This window comes from Tamandua tetradactyla, chromosome 8, assembly GCF_023851605.1.
Source record: "Tamandua tetradactyla isolate mTamTet1 chromosome 8, mTamTet1.pri, whole genome shotgun sequence".
NCBI lineage: Eukaryota > Metazoa > Chordata > Mammalia > Pilosa > Myrmecophagidae > Tamandua > Tamandua tetradactyla.
The window spans coordinates 93,126,019-93,148,409 of record NC_135334.1 but is presented as its reverse complement, the minus strand read 5'-3'; the positions used below and the strand labels follow the sequence as shown (position 1 = coordinate 93,148,409).

Below are 22,391 nucleotides of genomic sequence, written 5' to 3'. Positions count from 1 at the left end.
TTTGTGAAGTGCCCAGGAGCATGCAGACGAGAAGGATTATCTGGCATTAGGAGACCATCAGGAAAGCTGACAGACAATTCCGGCTGGGGTGACAACTGGATGAGGCCAGAGCCCTGCACCATGTCCTGCCGGCAGCTCCAGCCCCAGAACACAAGATGTTAGGCCTCCCTGCCCTGGCAGCCCTGTTGGTCCCACCTTCTAGCCTGGCACCTGGCTCAGCTTTCCCCAGTCCAGGGGAACATGTATCTTAGGGCAAAAGTGGAGCCAGGAAGCATCCCCCTCCCCCAGCTGGGTCCCACCTCACCACACAGGCCATGGCCTTGGGTCTTGCTGGCTTTGCTGGCCTCCAGAATCATGAGTCCTGAGCTGTGGAGCCACTGGATCTGGATATGGGAGGGTGTCTGGATCAAATACATGTGGCCAGTGTCCTCAATTTTGAACCCGTACCTGCTCACGGGAGGCCATGCAGGCTGTAAGTCCACAGTCACCTGGGGAGAAGGGGGCATTCAGCATGAGCACAGCCTGTCCTTCTATCCATCCATATTGCAAACATTTATTAAGCACCTGCTCTGTGCCAGGGTCTGTTTCAGGAACAAGAAGCCAATACACAGTCCAAGGTGACATGAGAGAATTCTGAAAATATTTTTATGAGCAAAAAAGAAGAAACAAGAAAAACAACAGCAGGAGGTAGGTTACATCTCAATGCCCAAATAAACACAACATCTAAATCCTTTTAATTCCCCTCTTCTTTCCTGATTCTGCATAGATAATTTCCTCTGGGAGATTTTCCCTAAATGCCCAATCTATGGTTGGGCACCCCTTTGCTGGGGTCCCCCCATCCTACATTTATCCAGAATCTAAATGTTCCCTCATTGAGGTGCCTAGTGGAATGTGAGATTCTCAAGAAGAATCTATGATTGATTCATCTTTGAATCCCCAGCACTTGCTTCTAATTCTGACATAAATTAGTGGCTCAATCAACATTTGCTAAAAGCACAATGAACCCCAATTCTCAGAAACCTTTTAAATTCGAAGCTTCAACTCTGACTTTATATTAAGTTCTGACTTCATATAAGGTTAAATTTAAATTTATCATGGATTATTAGCTTTACTCTGTAAAAATGTAAGAAGAAAACATTAGAACTAAAAAATTTAAAATGACTTTATACGCAAGAATAATTATGTTTTATTAGCCACTTTGCAAATTATCCAGTGCATGAATTATTGGGTTGGAGTAGAGGGAGCCCTAACATAGGAGTCAGAGAACTTTGTGATCTTGGGAAAAGTGCTTGGCTCCCTCCTAGCCTGAAATTTCATAACTGTACAGAGGACTCGGTTCCACGATCTTTAACCCTTCCTGAATTCTAGGAGTGACTACTCACATCTGAAGCCCAAAGATCCTCACTTGTGTTCACAGGTAAGGACAAGGGACAGAATTTCTACAGTAAGGGCTTAGATTTCCACTTCTGATCATGATGGAGTAAGAAGGGCTGGATTTACCTTTTGCCTTAAACAACTAAAAATGCTGAAAAAGACTATGAAACAACAATTTTTAAGATGTTGCCGGTAGGCAAAACACAATAGTGATCCCAGAGAAAAGGGAAACAGATGAGACAAGCTTTCTAATTTTCCTAAGTTATTGCCTGGAGAGTTTCCAGGCTATGGTGCAGGGACGAGGAACCCAGACACAGCCTGGTGATCTCCTTGCGTTCACTAGACAGAGCTAGGGTTCACAGAAGTCAAATGTCTACTTTTCAGGTCAGAGTACTGAAGAGAAGAGAGCTTGTGTGGGAAGAGAGAGCACTGAAGCTCTATAGAGAGTCCCCTCAGACCAAGTCCTGAGTTTTCAGTGTATGTGTGTGAGAAACCTACCTGAGGTTAGGGAAAGAACCACTTGAAAAAAGCAGGCAGAAAAATCCTCAGAACTCACACAGTGCTGGAAATAGCTGGAGCTACAACTAGCTAGAGTGAAAAAAATAGGGCATAGGGTAGAGTATGCGGAATGGTATTGCATCTGTAGTGAGGAAAAATTATACCCAGAATAAAGGCTGCTCTGGTTCCACCCAACAAAATTTAAAATCAAGCCTTGGAAGAAGCAAACTGTTTCCAAGTACCTTACCTGTTAACAAAGCTTAAGAATATTTTAAAAAATAAAAAAAGAATACTGGTCATCCATCAAGGTAAAACACATGTCTGTCATCCAACAAGCAATTACCAGGCATGTAAAAAAGCAGGAAAATATAATGAGGAGAAAAATCAACCCAGAAATGACACATGATAAGGACATAAAAATAGTTATTATAACTATACTCCATATGCTCAAGAAAGTAGAGGAAAACATAAGAATATTAAGGAGGTATGGAAGATAAAACACGAGACAAACTTCTAGGGATGAAAAATATCTGGGATGAAAAACACCCTGGATGGGATAAACAGACAATTAGTCAGTGTAGATGAAAAGATTAATGAACTTAAAGATAAAGCAAGCACAAATGAAACCCAGAAAGAAAAAATACTAGAAAAAAAAGATAATGAGAGCACGAGCAACATGTAGGACAATTCAAATGTCCTTACATGGAGAAACGAATTACACCAAAATAATAATTAAAAAAAAAAGACATGAATTACCGTAAGGCAATGATAGTCAGTTTTAAAAGAGTGATAGAAAGAAAACCATTGATTAACAAATGTAACCAGAGGGAAAGAGACACACACAGAAGAACAAAGGAAAGAATGACAGCAGATATCTTGTCAGAAATAATGTGAAGCAAAAAAAAAGTGGAACATCTTTAAAGTACTGAAACAAAAATCTCAATGTGTAATTCTATACACAGTGAAAATATCTTCAAAAAATGAAACTGAAATCAAGACTTTTTAAGAACTACAAAGTCTGAAAGAACTTATCATTATAAGAGCATTAAAGAGCATTAAAATCACCTTAAGAGCATTAAAGGAAGTATCTTGAGTAGAAGGAAAATGATATCACATGGAAATCCAGATCTACACAAAGAGAGTAAAATGCACATGAAATAGTAAAGATGTGAATAAATATAAAATAAGCTTTTCTTATTTTCAAAATCATTTTAGAAGATGAATGACTACTTAAGGGAAAATAATAACAATGCACTGTGAAGTTTATAACAAATGTAGAAGTAAAATGTATGACAACAATAACACAAAGCCTAGGAGAGGGGAAACGGAAGTATACTGTTACCAGATTCTTATACTCTATGTGACATGGTATAATATTACTTAAATCTATTCAAGTTAAAAATGTGTGCTATAAATCCTCAACTCTTTAACATAATAAATGAAGTAGAATCATTTAAAATAATTAATAAGAAAGAAGGAAGAAAGAGAGGAAAAAGGAAACAAAGAATATATGGGACCAATAAAAACCAAATAATAGCATGATATACATAAACAGATGCAATCAACTGATTGATAATTTAATAACCCAGCCTTCTGGCTTATCAGCCAGCCACAAAATATCCTTACAGTAACGGTTAGGCCAGTGCCTGCCTGACCAGACAACTGGGCACCATCACTTAGCCAAGTTGACAGCTGATCCCATTCTCAGGGATGTTGAAACTTCTGACTATAATTGTGGGTTTTTCTGTTTCACCTTTGAATTCTATCAATTTTTTATTCCTGAATTTTGAAACTATGTTATTAGATGTAAAAACATTTAGGATTGTTATGTCCTCTTGACTAATCAACCATTTTATCATTATGAAATTACCTTTTTATCCTAGTAATAGTATTTATCTGAACTCTGTTTTGTCTGACACTTAATTGCTTCTTTAGTCTTCTTTTGATTAGTGTTAGCATGGTAAATCTTTTCCCATCCTTTTATTTTAACCCATTTTTTTCCTTTTAATTTCAAATGGGATTTTTGTAAGCAGCAAATAGTAGTGTTTGGAGAGAACAGAGCATAAGGCCTTAGAGAGGATGAGACTATCAACTCCCGAGGATAAGTGACTCAGACTTTGAAATTTAACGTTTGCCCTGCTGGTTTTAGGAACTATTTGGGACCAGTAACCCTGTGTTCTTTTCAATTTCTCCCTATGGCAATGGAACATGTATCCCATGACTGTTCCTCCTTTGCATATTGGAAGCAGATAACTTCTTCTGAATGTCACAGTTCAACAGCCAGAGGAGAATTTTTGCCTTAGGACAGACTATGCCTGTAACTGATTTGATGAGATTTTGTACCGTTTTTGGCTTGGTATGGTATTTGTACTGTTACTGAAGTGGTTTAAGGCTCTTGTGATATTGTAATGGAATGAATTCATATTCTATATGGAAAGAACATGTCTTTTTGGGATCCAGAGGGTAGAATGTGTTGTTTGAAATGGTTATGTACCCCAGAAAAGTCATGTTCCTCTAATCCTGATCCAGTATTATAGGGTGGAACCTTCGATTAGCTTGTTTTCATGGAGATATGACACACCCAATTGTGGGTGTGACCTTTTTTTTTTTTTTTTTTTTTTTAGGCCTTATTTATTTATTTTTTCTGTATAATGGAAATAATGACATGACCTACTTGGTGTATTCTGACAGGTAAAAGTAATAATACAGATAAATCACTAACACAGTGCCAGGTAAATGATACCAAAAACACCAATAAAATAAGTAGAATTAATTTAGAATGATGGTACAGTGATAATAATGAGAATGAGAAAAGGAAGGATAATGCTGAAAGGATAAAACTGCAAAGATGAAATCATAACAGGGTAACTGTAAAAAGACATAATGAGCGCCCACGCCCCGCAGCAGCCGAGCCGCCCGCCCTCCTTCTCCCCTCTCTTTCTCCGCCGGCCCGCCACGCGGCGCCCACGCCCCGCAGCAGCCGAGCCGCCCGCCCTCCTTCTCCCCTCTCTTTCTCCGCCGGCCCGCCGTGCGGCGCCCACGCCCCGCAGCAGCCGAGCCGCCCGCCCTCCTTCTCCCCCCTCTCTCTCCGCCGGCCCGCCGCGCGGCGCCCACGCCTCGCAGCAGCCGAGCCGCCCGCCCTCCTTCTCCCCCCTCTCCTCCCCCTCCTGCTCCGGCTGCTCTCCAACCACCACGGTGCCCTCTTCCCCCGCCTTCACCGTGCTCCTCCGCTACCAGCCTCGACAGCCTTGCCGCCCTCACCTTTCCTCCTCCAGAACAGCTACTGGGGGAGTGGAGATAATACAGAGCAGCTCCCGGAGCCACGAGGGAGATCAAAGGGACAGCGTACCCCATCCTGGAACGGTTGACTATCTGGGAGAACCAGCTCCGGTGAGATCACCAAGGGGCACGGGCTTTCCTGGGTGGGACGGCAAGCGACCGGAGTCCCTCCCTTCCACCTTCCTGGGCCAGCTGGTAGAATTGGACAGGCGGTCCCCTTAGGCCATGGCGGCTCGTGCCCCCACCACACGAGGCCCCCCGGAACAACTGAGATAGTTGGGTCGGAAATCCCCAGACTGCGGAGAACAGTGACCGGGGGATCCCTTCCAAACACGTGACTCCCCCGTCGGCTGGGAACAGTGTACTCTCCCGGGGTGCGACAGCTGGCGCCCTCCCGCCACGCTTGGTGCCCTGGGCCGACTGGCTAATTTGGCCGGATGCTCTCCTGTGCTGCGACGACAACGACCCTCCCCGCGTTTGGAACCCCGGGCCGGCTGGCATTCTTCCAAGACGCTTCGGTTGCCGAACCTCCCCTACGGCGAGAGTTTTCCAGAGTTGAGGGACCCACAGCAACTTTTGCTGGTGGAACCCACAGACAGGCGTGTGCCACGAGCGCCACCTACTGGGCAGGATAGGAAGAACAGAACCCAGAGATTGCACAGAAAAATCTTTCAACCTGTGGGGTCGAACACCCGGGGAAATCTGACTAAATGCCCAGACGCCAGCAGAAGATAACGGATCACGCTCAGAAAATTGAACATATGGCCCAGTCAAACAAAGAAACCAATAGTTCAAATGAGATACAGGAGCTGAAACAACTAATGCTGAATATAAAACAGAAATGGAAAACCTCTTCAAAAACGAAATCGATAAATTGAGGGAGGACATGAAGAAGACATGGGCTGAACATAAAGAAGAAATAGAAAAACTGAAAAAACAAATCACAGAACTTATGGAAGTGAAAGATAAAGTAGAAAAGATGGAAAAAACAATGGATACCTACAATGACAGATTTAAAGAAACAGAAGATAGAATTAGTGATTTGGAGGATGAAACATCTGAATTCCAAAAAGAAACAGAAATTATCCGGAAAAGAATGGAAAAATTTGAACAAGGTATCAGGGAACTCAAGGACAATGTGAACCGTACAAATATACGTGTAGTGGGTATCCCAGAAGGAGAAGAGAAGGGAAAAGGAGGAGAAAAACTAATGGAAGAAATTATCACTGAAAATTTCCCAACTCTTATGAAAGACCTAAAATTACAGATCCAAGAAGTGCAGCGCACCCCAAAGAGATTAGACACAAATAGGCGTTCCCCAAGACACTTACTAGTTAGAATGTCAGAGGTCAAAGAGAAAGAGAGGATCTTGAAGGCAGCGAGAGAAAAACAATCCGTCACATACAAATGAAACCCAATAAGACTATGTGTAGATTTCTCAGCAGAAACCATGAAGCTAGAAGACAGTGGGATGATATATTTAAGTTACTAAAAGAGAAAAACTGCCAGCCAAGACTCCTATATCCAGCAAAATTGTCCTTCAAAAATGAGGGAGAAATTAAAACATTCTCAGACAAAAAGTCACTAAGAGAATTTGTGACCAAGAGACCAGCTCTGCAAGAAATACTAAAGGAAGCACTAGAGTCAGATACAAAAAGACAGAAGAGAGAGACATGGAGAAAAGTGTAGAAAGAAGGAAAGTCAGATATGATATATATAATACAAAAGGCAAAATGGTAGAGGAAAATATTATCCAAACAGTAATAACTCTAAATGTCAATGGACTGAATTCCCCAATTAAAAGACATAGACTGGCAGAATGGATTAAAAAACAGGATCCTTCTATATGCTGTCTACAGGAAACACATCTTAGACCCAAAGATAAATATAGGTTGAAAGTGAAAGGTTGGGAAAAGATATTTCATGCAAATAACAACCAGAAAAGAGCAGGAGTGGCTATACTAATATCCAACAAATTAGACTTCAAATGTAAAACAGTTAAAAGAGACAAAGAAGGACACTATATACTATTAAAAGGAACAATTAAGCAAGAAGACATAACAATCATAAATATTTACGCACCGAACCAGAATGCCCCAAAATACGTGAGGAATACACTGCAAACACTGAAGAGGGAAATAGACACATATACCATAATAGTTGGAGACTTCAATTCACCACTCTCATCAATGGACAGAACATCTACACAGAGGATCAATAAAGAAATAGAGAACCTGAATATTACTATAAATGAACTTGACTTAACAGACATTTATAGGACATTACATCCCACAACAGCAGGATACACCTTTTTTTCAAGTGCTCATGGATCATTCTCAAAGATAGACCATATGCTGGGTCACAAAGCAAGTCTTAACAAATTTAAAAATATTGAAATCATACACAACACTTTCTCGGATCATAAAGGAATGAAGTTGGAAATCAATAATAGGCGGAGGGCCAGAAAATTCATAAATACATGGAGGCTCAACAACACACTCTTAAACAACAAGTGGGTCAAAGAAGAAATTGCAAGAGAAATTAGTAAATACCTAGAGGCAAATGAAAATGAAGACACAACATATCAAAACTTATGGGACGCAGCAAAGGCAGTGCTAAGAGGGAAATTTATTGCCCTAAATGCCTTTATCAGAAAAGAAGAAAAGGCAAAAATGCAGGAATTAACTGTCCACTTGGAAGAACTGGAGAAAGAACAGCAAACTAATCCCAAAGCAAGCAAAAGGAAAGAAATAACAAAGATTAGAGCAGAAATAAATGAAATTGAAAACATGAAAACAATAGAGAAAATCAATAAGACCAGAAGTTGGTTCTATGAGAAAATCAACAAGATTGATGGGCCCTTAGCAAGATTGACAAAAAGAAGAAGAGAGAGGATGCAAATAAATAAGATTAGAAATGAAAGAGGAGACATAACTACTGACCTCACAGAAATAAAGGAGGTAATAACAGGATACTATGAACAACTTTACGCTAATAAATACAATAATTTAGAAGAAATGGACAGGTTCCTGGAAAGACATGAACAACCAACTTTGACTCAAGAAGAAATAGACGACCTCAACAAACCAATCACAAGTAAAGAGATTGAATTAGTTATTCAAAAGCTCCCTAAAAAGAAAAGTCCAGGACCAGACGGCTTCACATGTGAATTCTATCAAATATTCCAGAAAGAATTAGTACCTACTCTCCTCAAACTCTTCAACATAATCGAAGTGGAGGGAAAACTACCTAATTCATTCTATGAAGCCAACATCACCCTCATACCAAAACCAGGCAAAGATATTACAAAAAAAGAAAACTACAGACCAATCTCTCTAATGAATACAGATGCAAAAATCCTCAATAAAATTCTAGCAAATCGTATCCAACAACACATTAAAAGAATTATACATCATGACCAAGTAGGATTCATCCCAGGTATGCAAGGATGGTTCAACATAAGAAAATCAATTAATGTAATACACCATATCAACAAATCAAAGCAGAAAAATCACATGATCATCTCAATTGATGCAGAGAAGGCATTTGACAAGATTCAACATCCTTTCCTGCTAAAAACACTTCAAAAGATAGGAATACAAGGGAACTTCCTTGAAATGATAGAGGGAATATATGAAAAACCCACAGCTAATATCATCCTCAATGGGGAAAAATTGAAAACTTTCCCCCTAAGATCAGGAACAAGACAAGGATGTCCACTATCACCACTATTATTCAACATTGTGTTGGAACTTCTAGCCAGAGCAATTAGGCAAGAAAAAGAAATACAAGGCATCAAAATTGGAAAGGAAGAAGTAAAACTATCACTGTTTGCAGACGATATGATACTATATGTAGAAAACCCAGAAAAATCCACAACAAAATTACTAGAGCTAATAAATGAGTACAGCAAAGTAGCAGGCTACAAGATCAACATTCAAAAATCTGTAGCTTTTCTATACACTAGTAATGAACAAGCTGAGGCGGAAATCAAGAAACGAATCCCATTTACAATCGCAACTAAAAGAATAAAATACCTAGGAATAAATTTAACCAAAGAGACAAAAAACCTATATAAAGAAAACTACAAAAAACTGTTAAAAGAAATCACAGAAGACCTAAATAGATGGAAGGGCATACCGTGTTCATGGATTGGAAGACTAAATATAGTTAAGATGTCAATCCTACCTAAATTGATTTACAGATTCAATGCAATACCAATCAAAATCCCAACAACTTATTTTTCAGAAATAGAAAAACCAATAAGCAAATTTATCTGGAAGGGCAGGGTACCCCGAATTGCTAAAAACATCTTGAGGAAAAAAAACGAAGCTGGAGGTCTCGCGCTGCCTGACTTTAAGGCATATTATGAAGCCACAGTGGTCAAAACAGCATGGTATTGGCATAAAGATAGATATATCGACCAATGGAATCGAATAGAGTGCTCAGATATAGACCCTCTCATCTATGGACATTTGATCTTTGATAAGGCAGTCAAGCCAACTCACCTGGGACAGAACAGTCTCTTCAATAAATGGTGCCTAGAGAACTGGATATCCATATGCAAAAGAATGAAAGAGGACCCGTCTCTCACACCCTATACAAAAGTTAACTCAAAATGGATCAAAGATCTAAACATTAGGTCTAAGACCATAAAACAGTTAGAGGAAAATGTTGGGAGATATCTTATGGATCTTACAACTGGAGGTGGTTTTATGGACCTTAAACCTAAAGCAAGAACACTGAAGAAGGAAATAAATAAATGGGAGCTCCTCAAAATTAAACACTTTTGTGCATCAGAGAACTTCATCAAGAAAGTAGAAAGACAGCCTACACAATGGGAGACAATATTTGGAAACGACATATCAGATAAAGGTCTAGTATCCAGAATTTATAAAGAGATTATTCAACTCAACATCAAAAAGACAGCCAACCCAATTACAAAATGGGAAAAAGACTTAAACAGACACCTACCAGAAGAAGAAATACGGATGGTCAAGAGGCACATGAAGAGATGCTCAATGTCCCTGGCCATTAGAGAAATGCAAATCAAAACCACAATGAGATATCATCTCACACCCAGCAGAATGGCCATTATCAACAAAACAGAAAATGACAAGTGCTGGAGAGGATGCGGAGAAAGAGGCACACTTATCCACTGTTGGTGGGAATGTCAAAGGGTGCAACCACTGTGGAAGGCAGTTTGGCAGTTCCTCAAAAAGCTGAATATAGAATTGCCATACGACCCAGCAATACCATTGCTAGGTATCTACTCAAAGGACTTAAGGGCAAAGACACAAACGGACATTTGCACACCAATGTTTATAGCAGCGTTATTTACAATTGCAAAGAGATGGAAACAGCCAAAATCTCCATCAACAGAAGAGTGGATAAACAAACTGTGGTATATACATACGATGGAATATTATGCAGCTTTAAGACAAGATAAACTTATGAACCATGTAATAACATGGATGGACCTAGAGAACATTATGCTGAGTGAATCCAGCCAAAAACTAAAGGACAAATACTGTATGGTCCCACTGATGTGAACGGACATTCGAGAATAAACTTGAAATATGTCATTGGTAACAGAGTTCAGCAGGAGTTAGAAACAGGGTAAGACAATGGGTAATTGAAGCTGAAGGGATACAGACTGTGCAACAGGACTAGATACAAAAACTCAAAAATGGACAGCACAATAATACCTAATTGTAAAGTAATCATGTTAAAATACTGAATGAAGCTGCATCTGAGCTATAGGGTTTTTTTTTGTTTTTGTTTGCTTGTTGGTTTGTTTGTTGTTGTTGTTTTTTACTATTACTACTACTTTTATTTCTTTTCTTTATATTAACATTTTATATCTTTTTCTGTTGTGTTGCTAGTTCCTCTAAACCGATGCAAATGTACTAAGAAACAATGATCATGCATCTATGTGATGATGTTAAGAATTACTGAGTGCATATGTAGAATGGTATGATTTCTAAATGTTGTGTTAATTTCTTTTTTTTTTTCTTTCCGTTAATAAAAAAAAAAAAGACATAATGATAAAATGACGTGAAATTTATACGATAATAACTACACAAAATGGGCATATGCTACAGTCCAAAGACATGCAGTTTTCCTCTTTCAGAATTTTTTTTTTTTGGGGGGTTTTGTTTTTAATTTTTTTTTATTAATCAAAAAAAAGAAAAGAAATTAACACAACATTTAGAAATCATTCCATTCTACACATGCACTCAGTAATTCTTAGTATCATCACATAGATGTATGATCATCATTTCTTAGTACATTTGCATCGATTTAGGAAAAGAACTAGCAAAACAACAGAAAAAGATATAGAATGTTAATATAGAGAAGAGAATTAAAATAATAATACTAATAAAAAATATATATATATATAAAGGAAAAAGAAAAAAAACAAAAACAGAAGATACAAACAAACAAACAAAAAACTATATTTCAGGTGCAGCTTCATTCAGTGTTCCAACATAGTTACATTACACTTAGGTATTATTGTGCTGTCCATTTTTGAGTTTTTGTATCTAGTCCTGTTGCACAGTCTGTATCCCTTCAGCTCCAATTACCCATTATCTTACCCTGTTTCTAACTCCTGCTGGTCTCTGTTACCAATGATATATTCCAAGCTGATTCTCAAATGTCGGTTCACATCAGTGGGACCATACAGTATTTGTCCTTTAGTTTTTGGCTAGACTCACTCAGCATAATGTTCTCTAGGTCCATCCATGTTATTACATGCTTCATAAGTTTAGTCTGTCTTAAAGCTGCATAATATTCCATCGTAGTTATACGCCACTGTTTGTTTAGCCACTCGTCTGTTGATGGACATTTTTGCTGTTTCCATCTCTTTGCAATTGTAGATAATGCTGCTATAAACACTGGTGTGCAAATGTCCGTCTGTGTCTTTGCCCTTAAGTCCTTTGAGTAGATACCTAGCAGTGGTATTGCTGGGTCGTAATCCATTCTGCCAGTCTATGTCTTTTGATTGGGAAATTCAGTCCATTAACTTTTAGTGTTATTACTGTTTGGATAATATTTTCCTCTACCATTTTGGCTTTTGTATTATATATATCATATCTGATTTTCCTTCTTTCTACACTTTACTCCATATCTCTCTCTTCTGTCTTTTCGTATCTGACTCTAGTGCTCCCTTTAGTATTTTTTACAGAGCTGGTCTCTTGGTCACAAATTCTCTCAGTGACTTTTTGTCTATAAATGTTTTAATTTCTCCTTCATTTTTGAAGGACAATTTTGCTGGATATAGAAGTCTTGGTTGGCAGTTTTTCTCTTTTAGTAATTTAAATATATCCTCCCACTGTCTTCTAGCTTCCATGGTTTCTGCTGAGAAATCTACACATAGTCTTATTGGGTTTCCCTTGTATGTGACAGATTGTTTTTCTCTTGCTGCTTTCAAGATCCTCTCTTTCTCTCTGACATTCTAACTAGTAAGTGTCTTGGAGAACGCCTATTTGGGTCTATTCTCTTTGGGGTGCGCTGCACTTCTTGGATCTGTAATTTTAAGTCTTTCATAAGAGTTGGGAAATTTTCAGTGATAATTTCTTCCATTAGTTTTTCTCCTCCTTTTCCCTTCTCTTCTCCTTCTGGGACACCCACAACACGTATATTTGTGCGCTTCATATTGTCATTCAGTTCCCTGATCCCCTGCTCAAGTTTTTCCATTCTTTTCCCTATAGTTTCTGTTTCTTTTTGGAATTCAGATGTTCCATCCTCCAGTTCACTAATTGTAGCTTCTGCCTCTTTAGATCTACCATTGTAGGTATCCATTGTTTTTTCCATTTTTTCTTCTTTGTCCTTCACTCCCATAAGTTCTGTGATTTGTTTTTTCAGATTTTCTATTTCTTCTTTTTGTTCAGCCCATGTCTTCTTCATGTCCTCCCTCAATTTATTGATTTGGTTTTTGAAGAGGTTTTCCATTTCTGTTTGTATATTCAGCATTAGTTGTCTCAGCTCCTGAATCTCATTTGAACTATTGGTTTGTTCCTTTGACTGGGCCATATCTTCAATTTTCTGAACATCATCCGTTATTTTCTGCTGGTGTCTGGGCATTTGATCAGATTCCCTGGGTGTGGGACCCGGCTGGTTGAAAGGTTTTTCTGTGTAATCTCTGGGCTCTGTTTTTCTTTTCCTGCCCAGTAGGTGGTACTCGTGGCGCTCGTCTGTCTGCGGGTCCCGAGTCTTGCAGTCGGCCCAGGAAACCGCGCACGTGGAGGGGGGGTCGCCGGCCGCTGTGACTTGGGGAAGTGCCAGTCCAAATTGCCCAGCTGGCCCGAGACACCAAGCGTGGTGGGAGGGCCCCGCTATCCAACGTTCCCAGTCGGACCGGGAAGCCACGTGTGTGGAAGGGACCCTGGTCGCCAGCCGCCCCGGCCGGGAAATCACGCGCCCCTCAGGTATCTCACCGCAGCGGATTCTCCCTGCCTGTTCAGCCGTTCCAGAATGGGGTACGCTGTCTTTTTGGTCTCTGTCGTGGCTCCGGAAGCTGTTTCGTATTGTTTCTGTTTCTTTAGTTGCTTTTCTGGAGGAGGAACTAAGACCCGTGCGTCTTACTAAGCCGCCATCTTCTCCGGAAGTGGGTGTGACCTTTTGATTAGAAGGAAATGTGACTCCACCCATTGAAGGTGGGTCTTGATTAGTTTACTGGAGTCCTTTAAAAGGGAAACATTTTGGAGAAAGGCCAGATGTTTGGAGATTGAGACAGAAATAGCCTGGGTGTGGAGCAAGGACTCACAGAAATAGCCAGAACCTGAAGAGGAGAAATCTCCAACCCTGAGAGATGCTAAGCTAAGAGATGAAACCCAGGGTTTTGTCCCAGAGCAGTTAAGTATGCCCCACAGACACTGAGAGAAGAAGCCACTAGAGCCAGCAGCTGGAAGCAACAGAACCAGCAACAAGGATCAGCAGACACCAGCCATGTGCCTTCCCATGTGATGGACATTGGCTTTTCTTAAGCCAAGGTATCTTTCTCTGGATGCCTTAGTTTGGACATTTTTATGGCCTTAGAACTGTAAACCTGTAACTTAGTAAGTCTCCTTTATAAAAGTCAGCCCATTTTTGGTATATTATATTCTGGCAGCATTAGCAAACTAAAACAATCCCCTCTCCAAATAATCAATAAAACAGTAGACAGAAAATTAGTAAGAACTTAGAAGGACTGAACAACACTGTCAGCCAACTTGACCTAACTGACATTCATAGAACATCCAACCAAACAAATACACATTTACCAAAACAGATTATATGCTAGAACATAAAACAAATCTCATTAAATTTAAAAGAATTCAAGTCAGTATATGTTCACAATATTAGAAATCAGTAACAGAAAGATTTTTGGAAAATCATCAAGTGGTTGAAACTAAATAAAACACTTATAAATAACACACAGATCAAATGAAAATCAAAAGGGAATTTAAAAGTGTTTTTAACTGATTGAAAATGAAAACACAATATATAAAAATCTTTAGCATGAAGTTAAAGCCATACCTAGAGGGAAAATCTTGCACTAAGTACCTATATTAGAAACAGAAGAAGGGTCTTACATCAGTGAACTAAGCTACTACCTTAATACATTAGAAAAAGAAGCATACTAAACCCAAAATAAGTAGAAGAAAGGAAATAATAAAGATAACAGCAGTTATCAATTAAATAGAAAACAAACAAAAAAGAGAAAACCAATAAATCCAATATCTCTTCTTGGGAAAAACAATAGATTTATGTGTCTAGCTGCACTGGTCAGGGAAAAGAGAGAAGACACAAATTACTAATATCAGGAATGAGATGGAGGAAATAGATACAGATCCTACAGACACTAAAAGGATGGTAAGAGCATATAATGAACCCTATGCCTATAAATTAGACAACTTGGATGAAATGGACAAATTCTACAAAAAATGCCAACTACCCAAGCTTACCAAAGAAGAAATAGGTAACCAGAATAGCCTTACATCTATTAAAGAAATTGCATGTGTATTTTAAAGCCTTCCCAAAAGAAAAGTTTAGGTTCAGATGGCTCCACTATTGAATTCCAGAAAATACTTAAGGAAGCAATTTTACTGAGTCTACACAAATACTTCTAGAAAATTAAAGAGAGAAGAGTGATCCCCAACTCATTACGAGGACAGCATTACCCTTATACTAAAACTAGACTAACACATTACAAGAAAAGAAATTTAGATTAATACCCCTCATGAAAATAGAACCATATCTAAAAAAGGATACCTATAATAACCAAGTGGACTTTATCCCAGCAAGTAAAGACTGGTTCAACATTCATAAATCAGTGTAATTCTTCATATTAATAATTTAAAGAAGAAAAACAATATATTTCAATACATGCATAAAAAGCATTTAATAAAATTCAACATCCACTCATAGAAATAAAGACTCTCAGCAAACTAGGAATAGAAAGGGCTTTCTTAACCCAATAAAGAACTATAAAAAGCCTACAGCTAGAACATACTTTATACTGCAAGACTGAATGTCTTTTGCCTAAGATCAGATACAGGGCAAGATGCCCGTTCTCATACCTCTTACTCAACATCATGCTGGAGGTCCTTATCAGTTTGATTAATCAAGAAAAATAAATACAAAGCACACATATTATAAACAAAGAAATCAAACAAAGAAATGTATGATTTCTACATATATAATTATCTATGTAGTAAAATTCAAATAATTTATAAAAAACTGCAATAACTTACAAGTGAATTTAAAATGCCAGTTTTCAGGATACAAAGTCAACATGCAAAATCAATTGTATTTGTATATATTAGTGATGAGCAGTTGGAAAACAAAAGAAAAACAACAATATCACTTACCATACCGCCAAAAATATGAATTACCTAGGGATAAAGCTATCAAATATGTGCAAGATCTTACACTGAAAACAACAAAACACCAATGGAAAAAATTTAAGATGTAAATAAATGGAGAGATGTACCATGTTCATGAATTGGAGAACTTGATAATGTTAAGATTTCAATTCTCCCCAAAATGATCCCAGATTCAGTGCAGCTTCAATCAAAATTACAGTAAGACATTTTATAGAACTCAACAAGTTGATTCTAAATTTATGTGGAAAATAAAGGAATTAGAATAGCCAAAGCAATTTTTAAAAGAAGAAAGTTGGAGGATTAATACTATCTGATTTTAAGATCTACTAAAAAGCAAGAGTAATGTAATCAAGAAAGTATGGCATTGGTGACAGGATAAATATGTAAATTAATGGAACAAAATTTAAAATCCAGAAATAATCCCAAATATTAATGGTCATTTAATTTTTGACAAAAGTAGGATAGTCTCTTCAACAAATTGTACTGGAAAAACTGGAAGACTATATGCAAAAATAGGAACTCAACCCAAACTTCACACCATTTACAAAGTTTACCTTAAAATTCAGCATAGATATAAAAACAGTATCTAAAACTATAAAACTTCTAGAAGAAAACACAAGAGAAAATTCTTGTAACTTTGCGTTAGCAAAGGTTTCTAAGATAAAACACCAAAATCATGATCCTTAAAAGGAAAAATTGATGAATTGAAATCTGTTAAAATGAAGAACTTTTTCTCTTTCAAGATACTGTTAAGTGAATGTAAAAATATGTCACAGACTGGGAGATAATATTTATATCTGATAAAGGTCAGGTATACAAAATACACAAAGAATTCTCAAACTCAATAATAATAAAACAAACAACATAACTTTACATTTGCAAATATTTAACATCACTTTTCATTTGCAAATGTAAATGTAAATTTGCAACATCACTTTACATTTGCAAATATTTAAACTTTAAATAACTTCAAATCACTTTAAATGTGCAAAATATTTGCACAGACATTTCAACAGACAGGATATAAACAATGTAAACTAAGGCTGTGAAAACATACTCAACATCATCGTAATTAGGGTCATGCAAATTAAAGATGCACTGAGAACCTGATACATACCTATACCTATTAGGATGGCTAAAATAGAGTTTAAAAACTGACACTACAAAGTGTTGGAAAGGATGTGAAGCAACTGGAACTCTCATTCCCACTTCTGAAATAGCTTGGCAATTTCTTGTGAAGTTAAACATATACATACCATACAACCCAGCAATCCTCTCTTAGCTACATAACTTATGTGCATACAAAAACCTGTACATAAATGTTTATAGCCACATTATCTGCTATCATCAAAAAAATGGAAACAACTAAAATGTCTTTTAACTGTTGAATGGATAAAAAATTGTGGTACATCCATACAATGGAATAATACTTAACAATAAAAAGGAATAGACTACTGATACATGCAACAACATGTATACATCTTGCTGCATACTGCTTTATTCCATTTACATGACACTGCAGTAAAAGCAAAACCATGGGGACAGAAGATAGGTTGTCTTCTGTGGCTGTCAGGGGGTGGGAATGGGAGGAGGATGGTCAACAAAAGGGCATGGGACAATTGTGGGGGAGATGGAATTGTTTTATATCATGCACATGGTCATGCTTATTAAACACGTAGAATTGTATATTAAAAGAGGTAAATTTTACTGTACATAAGTTACACCCAAATTTTAAAAAGGAAATAGAAAAAAAGAACAAAAGGGTGAAACCTAGGGAGATTTTCCCTTAAACTTCCATCTCGTGGAAAACCCACTGACCAGAGCCCTGCTCTTTAGTACTCTCTATAATTGGGCTGTAGTGGACCCAGTGTCCAGTGTTCAAGGGCAGAGACCATCAAGAGGGCTGTGGGCCTTGGCTTAGGAATGAGTGAGTAGAGTCATAACTTTGGGACTTGAAGAGGAGAGCAAATCGGCTGCTCTCAGCTGTTGGGAGAAGCAAAGGCAGGTCTTCTGGGGCAGGTACCCCATGCAGGGATGCAGCTGTTGCTGAATACCCTGGACACCTTGACGAGAAGGACTTAACGTGAAGCTAATGAACTTGAACTTCAAGGCTCCTCACTTGCACAGTTCCTTTACTGGAAAGGCCCTGGTAAGGGGGTCACATGGCTCTATGTTTTTATAACAATTGCAAAAGTGAAATATTTTAACCACAGTCATCTAAGGCCACTGTCTCTGGCCATTCCAATTTCTGTCACACTATACCTCCTGGTACACTTCCTCCTCTGGCATTAGAGTAGCCACAAGTCTTCTGAATAGAATTCACTTCTACTTCAAGCTGGTTCTAAACATAGCTAATTTTGTATTATTTTTCTTTAAGAGGCTTTAATAAGCCTCAGTCCCTCCCCACTGCCCCAATCCTGCCCCTCTGCAGACTGCTACCTGCCAGGAGGGGCAGGTCTTTGATGCACGTACCTTCCGGTTGAAGCGGTCAATGGTGATCTGGTGGGCCAGGTGAGTCACATTCAGCATCACCAGGCAGAATGGGGGCCAGTTCAGGTGCCCCTACAGAAAAAGCCCAGGCCTCATTAACCTGAATCTTGCCCTGCTTCCCCTCCCAGCAACTGTGAGCACCCTCTCCTCTTCTCCACTGTGCCAGGGGCGCCCATCGTGGCTGTACAGACGGGGCACAGGATCCCATGGAACATTCCTGGCTACATCTGACCTCACTCAAGCCCAGCAAATCTGCCTCCTTCCAACTGGCTCATGGGATCTCCTAGTAGATGACCCCTGCAGCTAGCACCCAGTGACGACAGGCCATGTCCTCCGAGGGGCTCCCAGCTCCTCTGCACTTTGAACCACCCTGCACTGTTCTCGAAGCTGGGATAGGCTGGAAATGGCCCAGGCCCAGGAAGACCTGGGACGTGGAGTACTCCACTCAACCCTTTCACTGGCCACCTAGGGAGCCCTCACCAGGCCTGCAGTTGAGAAGCTGTAATCCATTCCAGGAGATCCCTGGTAGGCTGAGGGAGCTTCTGAGGGGACTTTCACATCTGTCTTCGACCTTGGGACCCCTCAAAAACCAACTTATTGTTCAAACTTCCCACCAAATCTAGTCAAATCCCCTGGCCCTGGCAGGAAGGGAAGCAAGAGGCAGTCACCAGGTTGGCACTTTTGCAGTCGAGGACGTGGACGGTGACCAGCTCATCCGGCCTCTGGCTGAGGATGTAGATGGCCTCCTTGAACAGGGCTACGTAGCTCCCGTCGAAGGTCACGAAGCTCAGATCAGGGAAGATTGAGCATCGGCCTGGGGGGAGGGATGTGGCAGGGGATGAGAACAAACAGATGCCTCACAGGCCAAGGCCACCTAGGAAGGGGGGCAGGCGCTGGGCCCTTTCCTGGATGAGTCACAGGTCCTGGGTATCTGGGGAGTCACAGAGATCAAGTGTCCCACAGGAGGGATCTTTCAGATCAGGGTTACCCTGAGGCTGGGGACCAGGTAAATTGGGGTAGAGGTCACACTGGGGTTGGAGGATGAGGAAAGGAGGAGCTCCAGCTGAGCCCAGGACTCACAGGCACACTCCCAGAGGGGGCAGCAGCGGTCCCCGCCCACCCACACCGCGAGGCCCAGGACCCCGCAGCGAGGCTGTGCAGCGCCCTGAGGACAGTGCTGGGACTGGTTCACGCGGATGAGCTGGCCATCCAGGCAGATGTGGCGGATGCAGTCCTGCTCTGCAATCGGCTGGGGCACAGGTGGAAGGACAGAATTAGTGCTCCCCTAGAAGCTTCAGCTACGCACTTCTCCCACCCCATCTCCCAAGCCATGAAGGCACAAGAACCTTCTGAATGCAGCTGGTAACAGGGGCAAAACTACAGAGGGAATGTCCTCAGCCTCCGCCCACCCAACCAGACATCTGGAGCCTGTGTAAAAACTGGGGATCAGGTGACTGTTTCTCTGAGACCTCTGAATATCTGCATGGTCTGTGCTAACAGCTCCAGGTCCACAGACTTGCATATACACTGGCTCATGTTCATCAAAACCCAAACATACCTGCGTGCACACACACTCTCACAAATGCAGGCACACTGTCTCAATACACTATGCTTCACACTTAGAAGAACACATACAAATCTTGGGAGCTCACATCAAATCTTGCACATGTGAATACACACTTGTGCACACTCAATCTCACGTAGGTACACAGATGCAAACATGCACACCCATATTGTCACATTCTAGGTATCACACCAGCCATCCAATTAGTCTCTGGGGCCCAGATGGAACAGGCTGGGATTCTATATGGGGTCAGACACCCAGAGGAACCTGGAGAATTTTTCAGGCACCAACAGCTTGCAGCAGGAGTGGGGACAGTGATTAAACACCTCCTTCTTGCAACATGGCAGCTGGTTAAGAGACAGTGCAGAGGAAGGAGGGAAGGCATAGAGGGAGGGTCCACAAAAGGTTTGACAAATCACTCACGACACAGGTGGCGTTGGCCGCCGTGGCCTCTGTGGCAGCTGCCCCTTCCTCAGCTGGAGCCTCTGCACTGCTGGGGGCTGGAGCCGAGCGCCCCGACAGTGTAGTGGTGGCCTCGCCCATGGGCCTCACTGGGGGCTGAGGTCCCCCCAAGGTCCCGTGGGCCTCTGCCAGCTGAGGGAGCAGAACTAGGGAGCTCTCTTGAGGGATGCTCTTGGTTGAGACCTGGCTCAGAGGATAGGAAGTGGGCACTGGTGGCACTGTGCCGGACCGGGGGCCCTCAGCGTCAGTCACCAAGGCGGCAAGGGTGTGGGCCACTGCAGGGGCAAGTTCAATGGGCCCACTCAGGGCAGAGCCATATACCGCCGTGGACAGAGACACTTGCTTGGACAGGATGGCCATCTTCTCTGTGCTGCTCTTTTGTGAGACAAGAGAAGCTGTGGAGGCCACCCCTTTAGCCACGGCCACGACATCAGAGGTTGGCAATGTGGCTCCCAGGAGCAGGCCTGGAGCCATGCCTGTTGTTTGGGGAGCTGCGTGGCTGGGGGCGTGTGCCTGGGCCACGACAGCCGGGGTGAGTGGCAGTGCTGGCTTAAGCACCCAAGCAGGTAGAGTGGTGGTCACTGCCAGTGATATGGCCTCTTGCTGGAGTGGATGGGTGATGCCAGAGCCTTTGGGGCCAGGTGTGGCCACTGGGGCAGATGTGCCCACCTTGGCCAAGGGCAGGCTGGTGTCAGGAGGCAGGCCAGAGAGGAGCTGGGATGGCTGAGTTGATTCCTGAGAAATGAAGGATGTGGGACCCAGCCCATGAGTCCCCGTGGGCAGACTGTCAGCAGCCAAGGTCCTGGGGGGTAGAGCTGGGGGCCTGGTGGCTGTAGCAATATGCTGGGCCGGGCTTGGCAGGGTGGAAGGGAATGGGCTTGGGTGCAGGGAGGCTGGCAGGCCTGTTGACTGGCCAGGCCCGGGCTCTACCTTCTCTGTGGATGGCACCATCTCTACTCTCTTGGTTGCAAGGGGTCTTGCGGAAACCTGTGCAGCTAGTGTTGGAACTTCAGGAGGGGGCCTGCTGGGACTTGAGATGCTATGGGACAAGGTGGGCTGAGGGATCCCTGTCCTATTTGTGACCTTAGTTATCGCAGGTGTCAGCCAATCCTCGTGGGATCCAGAGGAGATGGGGCGCCCAGGGGTCACTCTCGGGGAAGACACAGGTCTGGAGGAAGGAGTTGCTGGCACCTCCGGGCTTGGGGAGGGCTGTAGGGGTGTTGTCTTAACAGGCAAAGAGCCATGGTCTGGGACCGTGACGGCTTTGGTCATGAGTGGGAAGCGAGGTATAGGGGGTGATTGGGAGGAGACTGTGATGTTGGGGCTCCCTGCAAGGATCACAGTCACCCTGGTCGTCTCTATGGCACCCAACCCCATGCCAGGTATGGGTGTCCGTGGTAAAAGATGGAGTGATGAGGAATCTGGGGTGCGGGGGGTTGGCAAGTGGCTGGTGGTCTCTTCCTTGCTGGCCTCTGTGGGGTGGGTGGGAAGGTTAGATGTGATGAGCCCCAGGGACTGCTGCAGTGGGGCCTGGGTGGGGCCTGGAGACAGCGTTGGCTCTGCAGTGGCTGCCATTGGTGGGCTCAGGGCCATGGTGAGGGCTGGCCTGTGGGTGGGGGCCCCCGGAGTTTGCTGTGGGGGCTGCAGCTCCGTGTCACTGGGGGTGGGCAGCTCTGGTCCAGGAGGCAGCGTCTCATTGCCGAGGGCCTCTGTGGGAACCAAGGCCGCAGGCTCCACGCCTGGGGCAGATAAAAGAAGAGGCTCAGATGCATGAGGTGACTGCTGCCCTGGGTGGGGGCGCTGGAGGTCATCTCAGCTCAGCTGGGCAGGATTGTGACATGCGGCTCGTGGAG

At 41.9% G+C, this 22,391-nt stretch overlaps 1 protein-coding gene across 1 annotated transcript in view; it reads right to left on the bottom strand.

Moving 5' to 3' along the window:
• The window catches only part of OTOG (otogelin), a 101,875-nt gene that overhangs the window by 15,773 nt on the left and 63,711 nt on the right, over nucleotides 1-22,391 (bottom strand). Inside the window, exons 37-41 of the mRNA XM_077114782.1 lie at nucleotides 20,500-22,277; nucleotides 19,593-19,761; nucleotides 19,181-19,326; nucleotides 18,495-18,584; nucleotides 305-488 (exon numbers count right to left, since the gene is read on the bottom strand). Of these exons, the coding sequence (XP_076970897.1) occupies nucleotides 305-488; nucleotides 18,495-18,584; nucleotides 19,181-19,326; nucleotides 19,593-19,761; nucleotides 20,500-22,277 (2,367 nt within the window). The remainder of the gene's footprint in view (nucleotides 1-304; nucleotides 489-18,494; nucleotides 18,585-19,180; nucleotides 19,327-19,592; nucleotides 19,762-20,499; nucleotides 22,278-22,391) is intronic.